The sequence below is a fragment of the Pseudophryne corroboree genome, chromosome 1, assembly GCF_028390025.1.
Source record: "Pseudophryne corroboree isolate aPseCor3 chromosome 1, aPseCor3.hap2, whole genome shotgun sequence".
Classification (NCBI taxonomy): Eukaryota; Metazoa; Chordata; class Amphibia; order Anura; family Myobatrachidae; genus Pseudophryne; species Pseudophryne corroboree.
The window spans coordinates 93,943,655-93,960,589 of NC_086444.1; the positions used below are offsets into that span (position 1 = coordinate 93,943,655).

At 45.2% G+C, this 16,935-nt stretch overlaps 1 protein-coding gene across 1 annotated transcript in view; it reads left to right on the top strand.

The window, feature by feature from the left end:
- FBXO4 (F-box protein 4) overlaps window positions 1–9,544 on the top strand; it is a 65,580-nt gene extending 56,036 nt beyond the window's left edge. The window contains exons 6-7 of the mRNA XM_063938657.1: window positions 7,176–7,351; window positions 9,084–9,544. Of these exons, the coding sequence (XP_063794727.1) occupies window positions 7,176–7,351; window positions 9,084–9,164 (257 nt within the window). The 3' untranslated portion in view covers window positions 9,165–9,544. The remainder of the gene's footprint in view (window positions 1–7,175; window positions 7,352–9,083) is intronic.
- Window positions 9,545–16,935: the final 7,391 nt, after the last annotated feature.

Genomic DNA, 16,935 nt, shown 5'->3' on the forward strand with positions numbered 1-16,935 from the left:
AAGAGATGCTCACAGAGGACTAATGGCCTCGGGAGCTAAGAAGGGATTTGCTTTCAGCAAGTACCATGTCTGTTCCAAGAGGAACCGTGGCATCGGCCTTTAAGAAAGGACCTGCTCCAGCAGGGACCTTGTCTGTTCCAAGACTTACCGCGACTGCGTTTGACGGCATGGCGGTTTGAACGCCGGATCCTAAGGGAAAAGGCATTCCGGAAGAGGTCATACCTACCCTGGTCAAAGCCAGGAAGGAGGTGACCGCACAACGTTATCACCACATGTGGTAAAAATATGTTGCGTGGGTGAGGCCAGGAAGGCCCCACGAAAAAATTTCAACTAGGTCGATTTCTGCACTTCCTGCAAACAGGAGTGTCTATGAGCCTCAAATTGGGGTCCATTAAGGTTCAAGTTTCGGCCCTATAGATTTTCTTCCAAAAAGAATTGGCTTCAGTTCCTGAAGTCCAGACGTTTGTCAAGGGAGTATTGCATATACAGCCCTTGTGTGCCTCCAGTGGCACCGTGGGATCTCAACGTAGTGTTGGGATTCCTCAAATCATATTGGTTTGAACCACTCAAATCTGTGGATTTGAAATATCTCACATGGAAAGTGACCATGCTGTTGGCCCTGGCCTCGGCCAGGCGATTGTCAAAATTGGCGGCTTTGTCTTACAAAAGCCCATATTTGATTTTCCATTCGGACAGGGCAGAACTGCGGACTCGTCCCCAGTTTCTTCCTAAGGTGGTGTCAGCGTTTCACCTGAAACAACCTATTGTGGTGCCTGCGGCTACTAGGGACTTGGAGGACTCCAAGTTGCTAGACGTTGTCAGGGCCCTGAAAATATATATATATATATATATATATATATAATTCCAGGACGGCTGGAGTCAGAAAGTCTGACTTGCTGTTTATATTGTAGGCACCCAAAAAGCTGGGTGCTCCTGCTTCTAAGCAGACTACTGCTCGTTGGATTTCTAGTACAATTCAGCTTGCACATTCTGTGGCAGGCCTGCCACAGCCAAAATATGTAAATGCCCATTCCACAAGGAAGGTGGGCTCATCTTGGGCGGCTGCCCGAGGGGTCTCGGCTTTACAACTTTGCCGAGCAGCTACTTGGTCAGGGGCAAACACGTTTGCTAAATTCTACAAATTTGATACCCTGGCTGAGGAGGACCTGGAGTTCTCTCATTCGGTGCTGCAGAGTCATCCGCACTCTCCCGCCCGTTTGGGAGCTTTGGTATAATCCCCATGGTCCTGACGGAGTCCCCAGCATCCATTAGGACGTTAGAGAAAATAAGATTTTACTTACCGATAAATCTATTTCTCATAGTCCGTAGTGGATGCTGGGCGCCCATCCCAAGTGCGGATTGTCTGCATTACTTGTACATAGTTATTGTTACAAAAAAATCGGGTTATTATTGTTGTGAGCCATCTTTTTTAGAGGCTACTTCATTGTTATCATACTGTTAACTGGGTTCAAATCACAAGTTGTACGGTGTGATTGGTGTGGCTGGTATGAGTCTTACCCGGGATTCAAGATCCTTCCTTATTGTGTACGCTCGTCCGGGCACAGTACCTAACTGAGGCTTGGAGGAGGGTCATAGGGGGAGGAGCCAGTACACACCATGTGATCCTAAAAGCTTGCTTTTGTGCCCTGTCTCCTGCGGAGCCGCTATTCCCCATGGTCCTGACGGAGTCCCCAGCATCCACTACGGACTATGAGAAATAGATTTATCGGTAAGTAAAATCTTATTATCCTCTTCCATCTGGGGACTGTTTAAAAAGGGAGGTGGCTCCCAAGGTAGATACGCATGTTATTCGATTGGTGCGTAAATCTACATTGCCTCTGCCTTCAACTTCTTTAAATGATGTTACGGATAGAAAGTTAGATGGTTTTCTAAAAACCATTTCTTCCTTGTCTGGGGCAGTTGTAAGACCTGCCATGGCTTCATCCTGGATGGCAAAAGCAGTGGTGGCCTGGGCTGATGTATTGGAGGATGATCTCTCATTGGTATCTAGAGAGCAAAAATCCCATATTGCACATATTAAACCGGTGGCTATTTTTCTGGAAGAAGCAGCCTTGGATATTGGTACTATTGCCTCTCAAGCATCAGCCTCAGCAGTAGCAGCACGCAGAGCTGTCTGGCTACATACTTGGAAGGCTGACTCAGAGTCCAAGAAGGTTCTAGAGTCTTTGCCTTTTGCTGGTGATATTCTTTTTGGTAAATAATTAAACAGTATTCTGGAGTCAGCGGCAGACTCTAAGAAAGTGAAGTTTCCTTCAACCTATAAGTCCAAACTTAGGTTTCCAGCTTTCTGGTCCTTTCCGACCCAAGGGAAAGCAAAAGGAAAGGGTTATGGCAAACAGTTCCAATCCGATAAGTCTGGAAACACTAAAAAGCATTGGGCTACCAGAGGGCCTGCTTCCAAAACAGAAGATAAGCCATCGACCTGATGGCGCGGGCCTCCACCTGGGGGATCCCAGGGTGGGAGGCTGACTACTTCAGTTTACACAGATCTGCCGGCAGTCCACCACAGATGCCTGGGTGCAAGAAGCGGTATCTCACAGTTATGTGTTTGCCTTCAAGAAACACCAGCCCGTCTACAGTGGAAACGAAGGCCAGGGCCTTACAAGAGGCAGTTCAGAAGTTGCTTCAATCAGGAGTGATAATTCCAGTTCCTCCTGCGCAACAAGGACAGAGTTTCTGTTCCAACCTGTTTTCAGTACAGAAGCCGAATGGGTTGTTCCGGCCTATACGCAATCTCAAGACACTGAACAAGTACATTTGGGTGCCTCGTTTTTATATGGAGACTTGGGGTTCCATTATTTTGGCCATAGAGCCGGGGGAATTTATGGTATCCATGGATATCCAGGATGCTTACCTGCATGGTCCTATAGCACAGTCCCATCAGTGCTATCTCAGGTTTGCGATCCTCCGGCAACACTTTCAGTTTCAGGCCCTACCATTTGGACTGGCCACAGCTCCAAGAGTATTCACCAAAATTATGGTGGTGATGGCGACTTATCTTGGTTGACAGGGGATTAGGATTTTTCCATACCTGGACGACCTGTTAATCTCAGTGCAGTCTCCGGAATTGCTTCAGTGTCATTTGCAGCAGACAATAGTTTGTTTACATAACAATGGCTGGCTCATAAATTGGGCAAAATCGTCTCTGTTTCCGTCACAACGTATGACGCATTTGGGGGCCGTATTGGATTCTGGGCTTCAGAGAGTGTTTTTACCTCTGAACAAAATATCCACAATACAGTCGAAAATTCAGGAGCTTCTGCACAGTCAAAGGGTATCCATTCACGCAGCTATGTGTGTGATGGGTTCAATGGTGTCGACTTTCAACATGGTGGAGTATGCTCAATTCAACGTCTGATCCTTTCCCAATCGAATAGGTTACATCAGACAATAAAAACTCAGACTATCGTCATTCCTCTGGAAGGCTACAGAAATCTAATCTGAACAAAGGGCGACCTTTTTGGTTCTTGGATTGGGAGATTCTGACAACCGGCGCCAATCTTCAGGGCTGGGGAGCAGTTCAGAAAAGTGTTGTTTCCAGGGGCTGTGGACCAAGGAAGAAAGTTGCCTGCTGATAAATATATTGGAACTTCAGGCCGTGTATATGGCACTCACTCAGGCAAAGGAAATTCTTCAGGGTGACCGCAGTAGCGTACCTCAATCATCAAGGAGGAACGCGCAGTCAAAAGGCAATGAAGGAGGTAAGCCACATGTTAAGATGGGCAGAACTTCATCATCCGGCCTTGTCCGCAGTATTTGTTCCTGGAGTACTAAACTGGGAAGTAGCTTTTCTTCAGTCGACACGCCATTCATGCAAATGAATGGGCTTTACACACTGAGGTGTTCAAGAGTCTGGTGGGCAAGTGGGGGTTGCCAGAGATAGATTTCATGGCCTCTCGGCAGAATTTCAAAGTACCCGTATACGGGTTAAGAACAAAGGATTCCAAAGCAGTTTTCGTGGATGCTCTGTCGGTAAGATGGGACTTTCAGCTAGCCTATGTGTTTCCACCAATTGCCCTTTTGCCCAGGGTGATTTCGTAAGGTCAAATAAGGAAAGGGCACCGTGATTCTAACAGCTCCGGCATGGCCCAGAAGGCATTGGTACACAGATCTACAGAGGCTGTCAGTGGACACTCCATGGCTACTGCATCAACGTCCAGATCTATTGTCACAGGGTCCTTGTTATCACAGGCATCTGGATCGACTGTCTTTGACGGCGTGTCTCTTGAAATGTTACTCCTGAAAGCTAGAGGGTTTTCTCCATAGGTATTTCAAACAATGCTTAGAGCAAGGAAGCCATCTTCTGCTCGTATTTATTACCAGGTGTAGCAAGCATATATCCAATGGTGCAGTGCCAAGAAGCTGGACCCCAAGTCTTTTAAAGTTTCTAGGGTCTTAGCATTCCTGCAGGCAGGAATGGATAAAGGTCTCCGTGTGGCCTCCTTGAGAGTACAAGTGTCGGCATTAACGGTTTGGTTTCAAAAGAAAATTGCCCACCTGCAGGATGTTTGCACTTTTTTCCAAGGAGCGCTTCACATCCAGCCGCCTTTTGTCCCTCCAACAGCTCCTTGGGATCTCAAGATAGTCCTAAAGGCGCTTCAAGTTGCTCCATTTGAACCACTGAAGCAAGTAGATCTTAAATGGTTGACAGCTAAGGATTTCTTTTTGCTAGCTATTGCCTCAGCTAGAAGAGTGTCAGATTTAGGGACATTGTTATGTTACCCCCCATTTTTGATTTTTCATCCAGATAGAGCGGTTCTCAGAACCAAATCTGGTTATCTTCCTAAGGTGGTGTCTAAATTGCACCTTAACTTAGAAATTGTAGTACCGGCTTTTCAAGGGCCAGATCTTTCTGCGGGAGTTGCATCCTTGGATGTAGTCCAGGCTTTAAGGATCTACGTGGATCGTACCACGGCCTTCAGAAAGACAGATAATCTCTATAGGTTCCATAAGAGAGGATTGCAAACGCTGGCAAGGTGGCTCGGAAGCTTACTCTCGGGCTGATCTCCCTATTCCGGCTAATGGGGGTCATTCCGAGTTGATCACTCGCTAGCTAGTTTTAGCAGCTGTGCAAACGCTATGCCGCCGCCCACTGGGAGTGTATTTTAGCTTAGCAGAAGTGCAAACGGTTGTATCGCAGAGCGCCTGCAAAAAAAAATTGTGTAGTTTCAGAATAGCTGAAAGCCTACTCAGCGCTTGTGATCACTTCAGACTATTCCATTCCGGATTTGACGTCACAAACCCGCCCAGCCATGCCTGCGTTTTTTCCTGGCACGTCTGCGTTTTTCCGCACACTCCCTGAAAACGGTCAGTTGTCACCCAGAAACGCCCACTTCATGTCAATCACTCTGCGGCAAGCAGTGCGACTGAAATGCATCGCTAGACCCTGTGCAAAACTACATCGTTCGTTGTGCCAGTACGTCGCGCGTGCGCATTGCGCCGCACAGCCGTTTTTTTAGCCTGACCGCTGCACTGCGAACAAATTCAGCTAGCGATCAACTCGGAATGACCCCCAATGTCTCTGCTCATTCTACTCGCAAGGTAGGGCCATCTTGGGCAGCACGCCAGGGTGCCTCGGCGGAACAAATATGTAAAGCAGCCACTTGGTCTTCCATTAATACATTCATTAGACGTTATGCTTTTGATACCTTTTCCTCTCGGGACGCTGAATTCGGGCGAAGGATTCTCCTGTCCAATCATGAGCGTCCCCTCCACTAAATTTGCTTCGGGACATCCCAGTGTATATCCTGTGAACAGTAGCGGCTCTTGCCACGGGCAAGCAGGCTTTTGGCAAGTGGCAAGAGCCGCTACTCCTGATCCCGGCGACCCCCCCGCAACCCCCCACTCCCCGGCTGCAGCAGGCGCTGTAGGCGCCCGCTGCAGCCGGCTCCAGTGACAAACACTAGAGGTCTTAATTGACCCCTAGTGTCTGTGCAGCGCTACTGTGGGAGAGACGTCATGACGTCTCTCCCATAGTAGAGAGGAGACGGAGGGCAGTGCAGCAGGAGCGGTAAGTATTGTGTGTGTGTGTGTGTGTGTGTGTGGCGCTACTGGGGCACAACTACTGGGGCACTGGCACAGCTACAGGGGGTGCAACTACTGGGGGCACTGGCACAGCTACAGGGGACACAACTGCTTTGGGCACTGGCACAGCTACAGGGGGCACAACTGCTGGGGGCACTGGCACAGCTACAGGGGGCGCAACTACTGGGGGCACTGGCACAGCTACAGGGGGCAAAACTACTGGGGGCACTGGCACAGCTACAGGGGGCAAAACTGCTGGGGTCACTGCTACTGGGGTCACTGCTGCTGGGGGAAAATATGCTGGGGGTACAGCTACAGGGGGGCATAAGTACAAGGAGATAACTGTGGCCATGCTCTACCCTATGACGCAGCCACACCCCTATTTTTGGGCGTGCGCCTTCGGCACGCACCAACTCTGTTTTACCTAGGGGGGGGGGGGGGGACGCCACAGGAAACTTTCACTCTGGGCGCCACAAGGTCTAGAACCGACCCTGCCTGTGGATACTACTTGTGGACCCTGCAGGAGAAATACTTAGTTATGGTAGACTTCCCGTCGATAACTCTATTTCTCCTAAGTCCACAGTATCCACAGGGATCCCACCCTGACGCACCTGATTTGAGGATCCTTACACCTACTAACCCTCTCCCTTCTTGTATGGAAGTGTGTGTATGTGTGTTATTCTCGCCTGATTAGGGCTCTCTATGATGCTCCTGCCTTGAGCTTTGGAAAAGAACTGAATTGCCTGACCCAGGAGGTGGGGATATAGGGGACTGGCCCGTTGCATTCTGGGAGGCCGAAAGCTTTTGATCGTTGGTGCCAATCCGCTGACGCTACCTCATCTCCCAATGTATATCCTGTGGATACTGTGCACTTAGGAGAAATAGAGTTATCGACGGTAACTCTACCATAACTACTTATTTTCTGCTGATTTTCAGCTCACACCCATGGAAATCATACCTGTAACCATCCTAGCTGTAATCGCTATCTCATGACTATCCACTGTGTTTAATTGTATTCATGTGTCTGCTATTGTGTTTATTCTAGATGTCTATGGAATCTGTGGCTCCCTATAAATGAACAATGGTGACATTATAAGTGTGCTGACACTGTTCTGTTTGATGTTGCATAGAGCATAATCGTAAGGAAGAAGTATCTAAGATCCTGGCGATGATGGACCCTCTTATGGGGCCACAGAGAAGACCGTTATTGGTGTTATCTTGTGTATCAAACCCTGGAGACAAGAGAATCCCCTGCGTTTACCTGGCTCATGACTTGTGTCTGAACAAGCTAAATCGGCCATGGATGGTAAGATACATCCAGTTATTTCTTATTTTCCTTAGTATTTCCTAGTAGACATTGTCATATTGTTGTACCAGGGCCAAGGGCTGTAACTGCGGGGTGCAACCAGTTCCGCTGCACAAAGCACATGGCTCTCTGGGTGGCACCGTCGTGCCCCATGGCCCTTGCTCCTGGCTAGCAGAACAGCACCCTGCAGCAAGGATCACTGCTGCAGTGCCATCCGATTGTACAGACGATTTTGCATACTCAGGACGCGCCAGTCAGCACTGCACTCACCAGTGATGCTGGTCCCACCTCCTCTGCGGGACGTAATGACTTCATGCGTGCGACGTCGAGCACTCAGGGAGCAGACCAGCGCAGGACACGTTTGAGCCTGTTATGGCGCTGATCCGCTCCTTTCCAAAAACGCAACTAAAGCCTGGATGAAACAGTCTGTGCTTAGATCAGTGTCTTCCAAACTCTGCCATTGCAGTCCAGGTTTTAGGGATATCCATGTTTGAGCCCAGATGGTTATATCAAATTGACTGAGGTATTAAACTAATTGTCACATGTACTCGTGCATCCTTAAAACCTGGACTGCAGTGGCTTAGATCATGAAACACTTGTATTCCCTTGATGGAGTACATTCAATTGAAGTCGAAAGCTGCCGTCTGTCGAAAAGACGGCAGTTTTCTACTTTTTTAGGTCGGAAGGGGTTCCGACCTATTCAATATAACCCCAAATTATTCGACAAGCCGAGGAATTTGACTTGTTGAAAAGCACGTGGATCGGCGGAATAGCTGCTGCTCCGAGTGCTTGTGTCGAAAACGGTTTTGGCCCCCTTTTCGACCATCTCAATCCGACTTTAAAAACAGTCTGATTGAGATGAGGGAGCCTAGAGGAGGAGAGGGGGGAGAGCAGCGCTACAGCAGCGGCTATAGCAGCATAGCCAGAGGATGTGTCACAGCTGCCGCTCACGGTAGCATCCACCCGGTTCCAACAAGCGAGACCTGCTGGAGCTGGGTGGACGCTGCCGCGGGCAGCGGCTGTGACGCAACCTCCGGCTACGCTGCTATAGCCGCTGCTGTAGCGCTGCTCTCCCCCGTCTCAGCTCCCGCATCTCAATTCGACTTTTTTTAAAGTCGAATTGAGATGGCATTGAATAGCCCTAGTTGGATCCATTCCGACAAATGAATGTCGGAATAGATCCGACTTCAATTGAATATACCCCTATATGAGAATGAAGTTCAAGTATTCTTATGTTTGCAGTACAAGAGAGAGAGCTGTATTATCTTCATGCAATCCTTAAGGGAAAATAAATGATACCACCAGTAGCAAGCAATCAGATCTATCGTTTGATTAGTATATTTCACCACTGGAGGTATATTATTCCTGACCGTTGCAACAGTGTTATACAGAAGCACCTGCTATCTGCCTACTTATGTTAATGTGAATACGTATGGGAAGGAGACGTAAGGTCTTACTGCCAACAATTTATTTGCCACCAATGCCAGAGTGGAGATAAATAACAGTAATTTGCAAATCATACTAACAATTGAAGGGATGAGATTTAAACAATTTCTCCTAAATAATTTGTAATTATTTATATAACTTGCAGGGGCAGGATACTATGTGGGTGTATAGTTCAGAACAAATGTGCGCAATAAACCTTCAAATGCAGCCATGCATAATAGTACACATCCACAATGTACTTATACAGAACTTATACTAATTCGGTGCATATCTCTGTATGATATAGGTGCAGGATACTGAAGCTTCTACACTGGTCGGATTATTGGATGGCATTGAATGGATTCTTGCTGAAATTGGGAAGAAATGAAGACACAATTATGAAGTCTACTTTAATGGTTTTAAATTGAATATATTGTTTACAGACACGTTTTCTATATGAAAAACAACTGTACATTTTATTTAACACCTACCTCCGGATGTGCTGTATTACAGGTTCCCTATTTAATTAGTCATAACCTTTAAAGCTATGTGAATGTATATTTTACATTTGTACAGGTTCTTTGTTTATACATAGTCACATACATTGGAGATTATATATTTTATAATTTTATTCCTGGTTTTGAGGTGTATTTTACTCCTTACAAATAATGTTGTCACTCAAATGTCAGATTATAATTCTGTTGTAACATCTTTCTACAGTATCTAATGTATATTTAAATATATCACAAGTAAAAGATTCTATTATTATTTTCCAGCGTTTTATTGAATGCTACTGATAGGACTTACAGATAAAGATCTAAATTTGACTCTTAACGACCCATAACGCAAATCATCGTTAACTTTTATGTTGACTTTTGGTACGAAGAGAAGTAATTTATTAAAATTGATTCTTCTTATTTAATCTTACATGTTTGCTTATGTAAGATTAAATAAGAAGGGGGGGGGGGCAGGAGGGAGTGCAACGAAGCCCCTTGCAGGCTCTTTGGGTGTTTCCACGAATGGGAATAGTCCCTGTAATGTAGCCCATACACTTGTGAGATAATCAGTACTAACCTTCGATTTCGACCGCATCTGTGAAAGAAATAGAAGGATTGTATGCACATGTTAGGTACCTTGCGACGCGATGCGCGGGCACGCCGGTCGAATCTCGCGTCTCAAGATAGTATGTGCTGCACTTGATATTTATCGAATCGCAGTGCGATCGCATGTGTTTTAAAAACACATGCGATATATTGTACTGCGATGCGCGATGGGCAGCCGCCGGGAGCGGAAGGAGTCCGCTCCCACTCGGCGGTGATGTGCCGATCATGTGATTACCATGCGATCTATTGCATGGTAATCACTTTGGCAGTTCAGGTGCAATTCCATCGCTCCTGAACTGCCGATGCGATCCCCCGTGGGGCATTGCACAAGTGTATGGGCACCACTAGTCGGCATGCTGACTGTTGGGACTGTAAGGGGAGGGGGATTCCGGCAGCGGTATTGTGACCGGCAGTCATGTAACTACCTATTGTCAGTAGTCGGCACTTTCACATCTTTCTTTATAGGTAAGCTAGAGGTGTCCTAGGGGTGGGGGAGGGGATATACCTCTGCCCCATATCCCTAACAAGGCCTTACTGATATTAATATAAGCAGAGGAACTGCCACTGTCATGTAACTGCGTTCTACCAGTCCTAGCCTTCTCAGGGCAGGACATATCTGTATATATTGTACATGTGTACAATCTCTTGTCTTTGTAGATCGTGAATATACATAGAATATGGATATTTTGGTGAATGTTAATGTTCCTGTTCCCACCCCATGCCCCCTGTACTTTGAATTAATAGTGGGAGGCAGGCACAAGTGCTCTGTTCCACTTTGGGCTATTTACTAATAAAGTGCATATGTACAGTAACTCATAGTAATCATTTATCACTTAGCTTTGATTAGTCTGGTTGCTGTGGGTTACTGCACCTTGTTAGTAAGGGAACCCTAATGTTACAGCCTTGGTAGCACTGTTAATCCTTAGTGTTCTAGCACTGCTTATGTGCTACATGCTCTAAGCTCAGTCATACTTGGCCCTGAGACCCGTGTGCTTATGCTCAAGTTACTTGTCACCATTATACACACTAAGCTTACTGAACTCATGTGCCAGCCCTACTGCGGGTACACTGCAAAGTCCAGATCTACATGCTGGGCTCCATGGTGATACCACGCTCAGGCTCACAACCTGCCGCCTGTGTGTCATTGGCCTTAATGGTTTAAAACCACAAGACAACATAACGATGAATAACAAAGGGAGTATTATACTTGCTGTGATGTTACTGGTGGCTCCAGGGTGCACACATGCCAAAGCTATACCGTTAGTCAGGAGACTGTAAGGATCTCAGGCTCAGTAGGTTTTATTTTATTTAAAAATAAATAAATATATATATATATATATCTCTAAAGGGCCCATACACTACAGCGACATGTGAGGCTAAAGTCGGATGCGATTTCCCTTGACCCGCCCGGCAGCTTCCCAGGCAGCAGGATCACATACGATACATCATATGCAGTCCTTTTGCATACTATGTATCATATGCGATCCGAGCCATGCCTGCGAGATCCGACATACCACATGTGCAGCACTAACGACCTAGGGGCTCCAATCCGATGCTCACGGAGCCGCGCATCGGATCGGATGTAAAACACATCCGATTTGCCACTTTTCATCCGATTTATCGGCCCGAAATGTCGAAATCGGATGAAATCGGGCATTACTAGTGTATGGGGCCCTTTAGTTTGTATCAACCTCGGCAATTCCTTAGCACGATTAATCTAAAGGTGTGTACACACGGTGAGATCCTTGCTATGCCCGATTTTTACTTGCGATTTCCCTTGAACTCCCTGGAGCCCAGATAGCACAGATTTTGACTAACTTTTCTTGGGATATGGACTATGTGTGCTTACGATTTTGGCTTATGAGAGATGTCATTGACATGTGAGATGTACTAGATCAGAGAATTTCAACCTTTTACAACTCGTTGCATACTGAACAAGATTCTGCACATTCAAATATAATGGTGATGCATGGTGCAGTTGCATGTCCTATGATGTCATGTTGCAGCTTCTCCATAGGTAACCCCTGAGCCACATCTGAGAAAGCTAGAAGAGCCCAACACTGCCCGGGCCCAAAATAAGAACTGGCTCTGCAACCACTAAACCCACCAGTATTGATCGTTCCAGGGCCTCAGTAGCGGCAAAACACTGACGGGCCTGGATGTGCTTCTATGGCGGCACACCTGGAGACTGCTCAGGGCACACTAGTGTGCCACGGCACAGTGGTTGAAAAACACTGCTGTAACATATGCAGAATCAGACCAATCGGATAATGTTTGTGCTTTTCACACATTTACTCCGATTTTTTTCATTGTTTTGTCCTTAAATGAGGTTATCATTGAAACACTGGAACAGTAATAAACAACATAACAACAGTGGAAATTGGGTTCACACAAATCCTTACATAGCCAAAGATAAATAGGGACACCCTACAATAAAAATCTATACATATAATAAAACTGTAAGGGTTGTGTCTGTACATAGACATTTTTTTATTGAGAATTATACTTCTAGGGACTGTTTATGGACCATGGAGACAAAAAAAAGTGAAATTTAGACTGTGTCTGTACGTTCTGGCATCACACAAAAACTACTGTATGAATTTATATCACATTTTCACTGTTGTATAGCTTAGTGACCTAGAAATGGACTGATGTATGTATGGTCTCGATCTAACATCAGGGAGAGGAACAATAAATGAACAACCAGACGCTTGCAGTGGGCAGGCTCCTCAAGTCCAAAAAGGATGCGGTTACAATACCAGCGCTGGCATCATGAACACTGACTAGCCCGCCAGTTGGCATGCCGAGCAACAGGGACTATTCCCATAGAGGGGGATAGAACCTGTGGCAAGCGCAACGAGCCCGCAAGGGTCTTTGTTGTGCTGGCCGAAACACCCCCTGCTGGCCATCTGACAGACGGAATCCCGGCGTCGCTATGGTGACCGCCAGTCTCCCAACCACCGGTCACCGAATACCAACCTGTCCAAAATGACTATACAGTATGAGTGGAATTATTACACTCACTTAGCGCAGTTGGACTTCCAGCGTATAGCACTGCACTGACAGTTGGTGTTCCGGTCATGCTTCTGCAGACCTTGACTCTGCCCAGGTTATACAACAGAACCCGACTTAAAGCATACTTGCCTACTTTTGAAAAAGCATTTCAGGGAGATGTGAAAGTAACAACTATCATTGCAGACGTGTACTGCTCCATCTGAGAGGCGTGTCATAAAAATGACTTACAGTACATCCAAATGTAATCGAGCCCCAAAGTTAGTAAGGTCTACTTGTTGAAGAAAAAACTCTTATATTTTGCAGAATTTGTTTGTGTATTGTGCTTTACAAGAGGTTCCATATACTGTAAGTGGCCACGAGAAACTTTATTTAAAATGCATGTAGCCATAGGGAGCATTGTCTTATAACTAGAGATGAGCGGGTTCGGTCCGTCGAGATCAGAACCCCCCCCCCGAACTTCATGTGGTTTACACGGGTCTGAGGCAGCCTCGGTTCTTCCCACCTAACACGCAAAACCTGAACGGGGGAAAACGTCATCATCCCGTTGTCGGATTCTCGCGAGATTCGGATTTCATATAAAGAGCCACGTGTCGCCGCCATTTTCACTCGTGCATTGTCGATTGACCGGAGAGGACGTGGCTACGTTCTCTGCCTGAAAAGCTCAATATCTGTGCTCAGTGTGCTGCATTTTGGGGACCAGTATATAGTAGTACAGTGCTGCATTGTGGTGACCACCAGTATATAGTAGTACAGTTCAGTTGTCCATTGCTGTATCTTGCAGCTCCGTGTCAGACTCAGTTCTATTCTCCGGATCTGTGCTCAATATATGTGCTGCATTGTGGGGACCAGTATATAGTAGTACAGTGCTGCATTGTGGTGACCACCAGTATATAGTAGTACAGTACAGTTGTCCATTGCTGTATCTTGCAGCTCCGTGTCAGAATCTGTTCTATTCTCCGGATCTGTGCTCAATATCTGTGCTGCATTGTGGGGACCAGTATATAGTAGTACAGTGCTGCATTGTGATGACCACCAGTATATAGTAGTACAGTACAGTGGGCCATAGCGTTATCTTGCTGCACCATGTCACTTCTAGTATCCTGATCAGTGCTTAATATCTGTGCTCAGTGTCAGTGCTGCATTGTGGTGACCAGTATACTACAGTACAATAGTCCAGTGCTGTTCTCGCTGCTCAGTGTCAGTTCTCTGTAGCATCATCAGTGATCAGTATAATCAGTTCTCAGTATAATCGGTGCGCTGTTAGACGTGCGCCCGTTTTCCGCCATTAGTGCATTGGGATTTAGACAATTGATTAAGTTATTGTGTCCCCGGTACAAAATCCCATCTACATTCCACTTCACTAGGCAGGTATTAGCGAGATTTTACCAATTTATATCAGTGATTTATAATTATTAATTACAGTGATCTTGCCAAATAATTCCAGTGATTTTGTCATTTTCTTCCAGTGATTTGGACCAATAATACCATTGATTAGAACGAATAATTCCTGTGATTTTGTCATTTTCTTCCAGTGATTTGGACCAATAATACCATTGATTAGAACAAATAATTCCTGTGATTTTGTCATTTACTTCCAGTGATTTCGACCAATAATACCATTGATTAGAACGAGTAATTACCTGTGATATTGAGGTGTTTTTGTTGCTTAGCTCTGCCATCCAGCGACCACAGTGCACCTCTTTTTCTCTTTTCTTTGCATCATGTGCTGTTTGGGGCCAATTTTTTTAAGTGCCATCCTGTCTGACACTGCAGTGCCACTCCTAGATGGGCCAGGTGTTTTAAGGGAGGTTTTGCCAAAATGCGTCCGAATCCAAAACAAGGCCGCGGAACCGAATCCCAATACCCAATAAATTTCCTGTGCACATCACTACTTATAACCAATACAGGGAAATGGCACTGATGTTCCCATTTGAATGTATGTATCTGTGATTTATTTCCCCCCCCCCCCCCCCCAAGAATGTAACAGCTGCACAATGGGGTTAACATAGTAACATAGTTGTTGCGGTTGAAAAGAGGTGAAATGCCTATCGGGTTCAACCTGTATTCTGTGTTTAGCTGTGCACATGATAATGCACCAGTTGAAATAATGGTTTCGTACCAATTGTCAACTATATTTCGTACAACTCCCAGATACTAATGCCAATATATTAAATGCTGTAGCCTTGGATACTTTTTTCAGCTAGAAAGCTGTCCAGTCTGATTTTGAATGCATTTACAGAGTCCGCCATTATTACCTTCTCCTGCAGGGAGTTCCAAATCTTTATTGCCTTTACCGTGACGAACCCCTTCCTACGTTTTGTACGGAATTTTCTATCCTCTAACCTCAGTGAGTGTCCACGTGTACTATACAGAATTCTATTAATAAACAAATCCCCTGCTAACTCCTTGTAATGACCCTTTACATATTTGAAGATATTAATAATATCTCCTCTTAGACGCCTCTTTTCTAGAGTATACATATTTAACCTAGTTAGCCTTTCCTCGTACTCCAGTGTCTCTAACCCTTTAATCAGTTTAGTAGCACGCCTTTAAACTCTTTCGAGTTCCGCAATATCTTTTTTATAATTTGGTGCCAAAAATTGAACACAATATTCCAGGTGCGGACGTACCAATGATTTGTACAGCGGCATGATTACATCCTCGTCCCTGGTCTCAATACCCCGTTTTATGCAAGCAAGGACTTTACTTGTCTTCTTCACTGCATTTTGACACTGTGTACTGTTATTGAGTGTATTATCTATGAGGACCCCCAAGTCTTTTTCCACTACTGATACCCCTATATTTTCCCCTAGGTCATTAATACATATATTGAACAGTAGCGGACCAAATATGGACCCTTGTGGTTTACCGCTGACTACTGGTGCCCAGCTGGAGAACATCTCATTGACCACTACTCGTTGTACCATGTTATCCAGCCACTTACCTATCCATGTACAAACAGTGTATCCTAGGCCAAGTTCCCTTAATTTGATGATCAGTCTCTTGTGAGGCACTGTATTGAAGGCTTTTGCAAAATCTAAATAGACCACATCCACTGCTTTTCCCTGGTCAAGATTATCGCTCACTTCGTCGTAGAAGCTAATTAAGTTAGTTTGACAAGATCTGTCCCTCACAAACCCATGCTAACTCCTGCTAATAAACTTAGTATTCCGCAGATAAACCTCTATGCTATCCCTCAAAATTCCTTCCAATATTTTACCCACTATAGAGGTTAAACTAACTGGTCTATAGTTCCCAGGATGATTTTTAGAACCCTTTTTAAATAATGGCACTACCTCAGCTATACGCCAATCCATCGGTACTATACCCGATTTAATGGAACTATAGAAAATCAAGTATAAGGGTCTTGCAAGCTGTGCCTTAAGCTCCATAATAACCCTCGTATGAAAACCATTTGGTCCCGGTGATTTATTAATCTTTATGTTGCTTAGTCTCTCCAGGACTATTTCCTCACTTAAACAAGCATCTAGCCAAGAATCATTACCTTCACTGTCGTTATGCACTACTAACACCGTCTGATCCTCCCTGGTGAAAAAAAGCTGTTCAGTATATCCGCTTTTATTTTGTCATCGTTTCCAAGGCTCACAGTTCATCTTTTAATGGGCCTATGTTCTCATTTTTTAACCCTTTAATGTTTATGTATTTATAAAACTCTTTGGGATTGGCTTTACTCTCTATAGCGATTTGTTTTTCGTTTACAATTGTTGCTGCCCTTATTACTTTTTTGCATCTTTTATTGCATTCTTTGTAATACTGGAATGACTCCTCCCCTCCATTAGTTTTAAATGCTTTAAAAGAACACCTCTTTTTAGCCATTGCTTCTTTGACATCCTTATTAAGCCACATTGATTTGAGTCTATTACTCTTGCATTTACTGCCCAAGGGTATGAATTTGTGAATATTGCTATCAAGCAACCCTTTTAAAGCATCCCACATTTCCGATGTGTCTTTACTATGAAACAAAACTTCCCAGTCAATGTCGTTTAGCATATTGAAGTTAGCTTTTCTAAAGTTGAATGT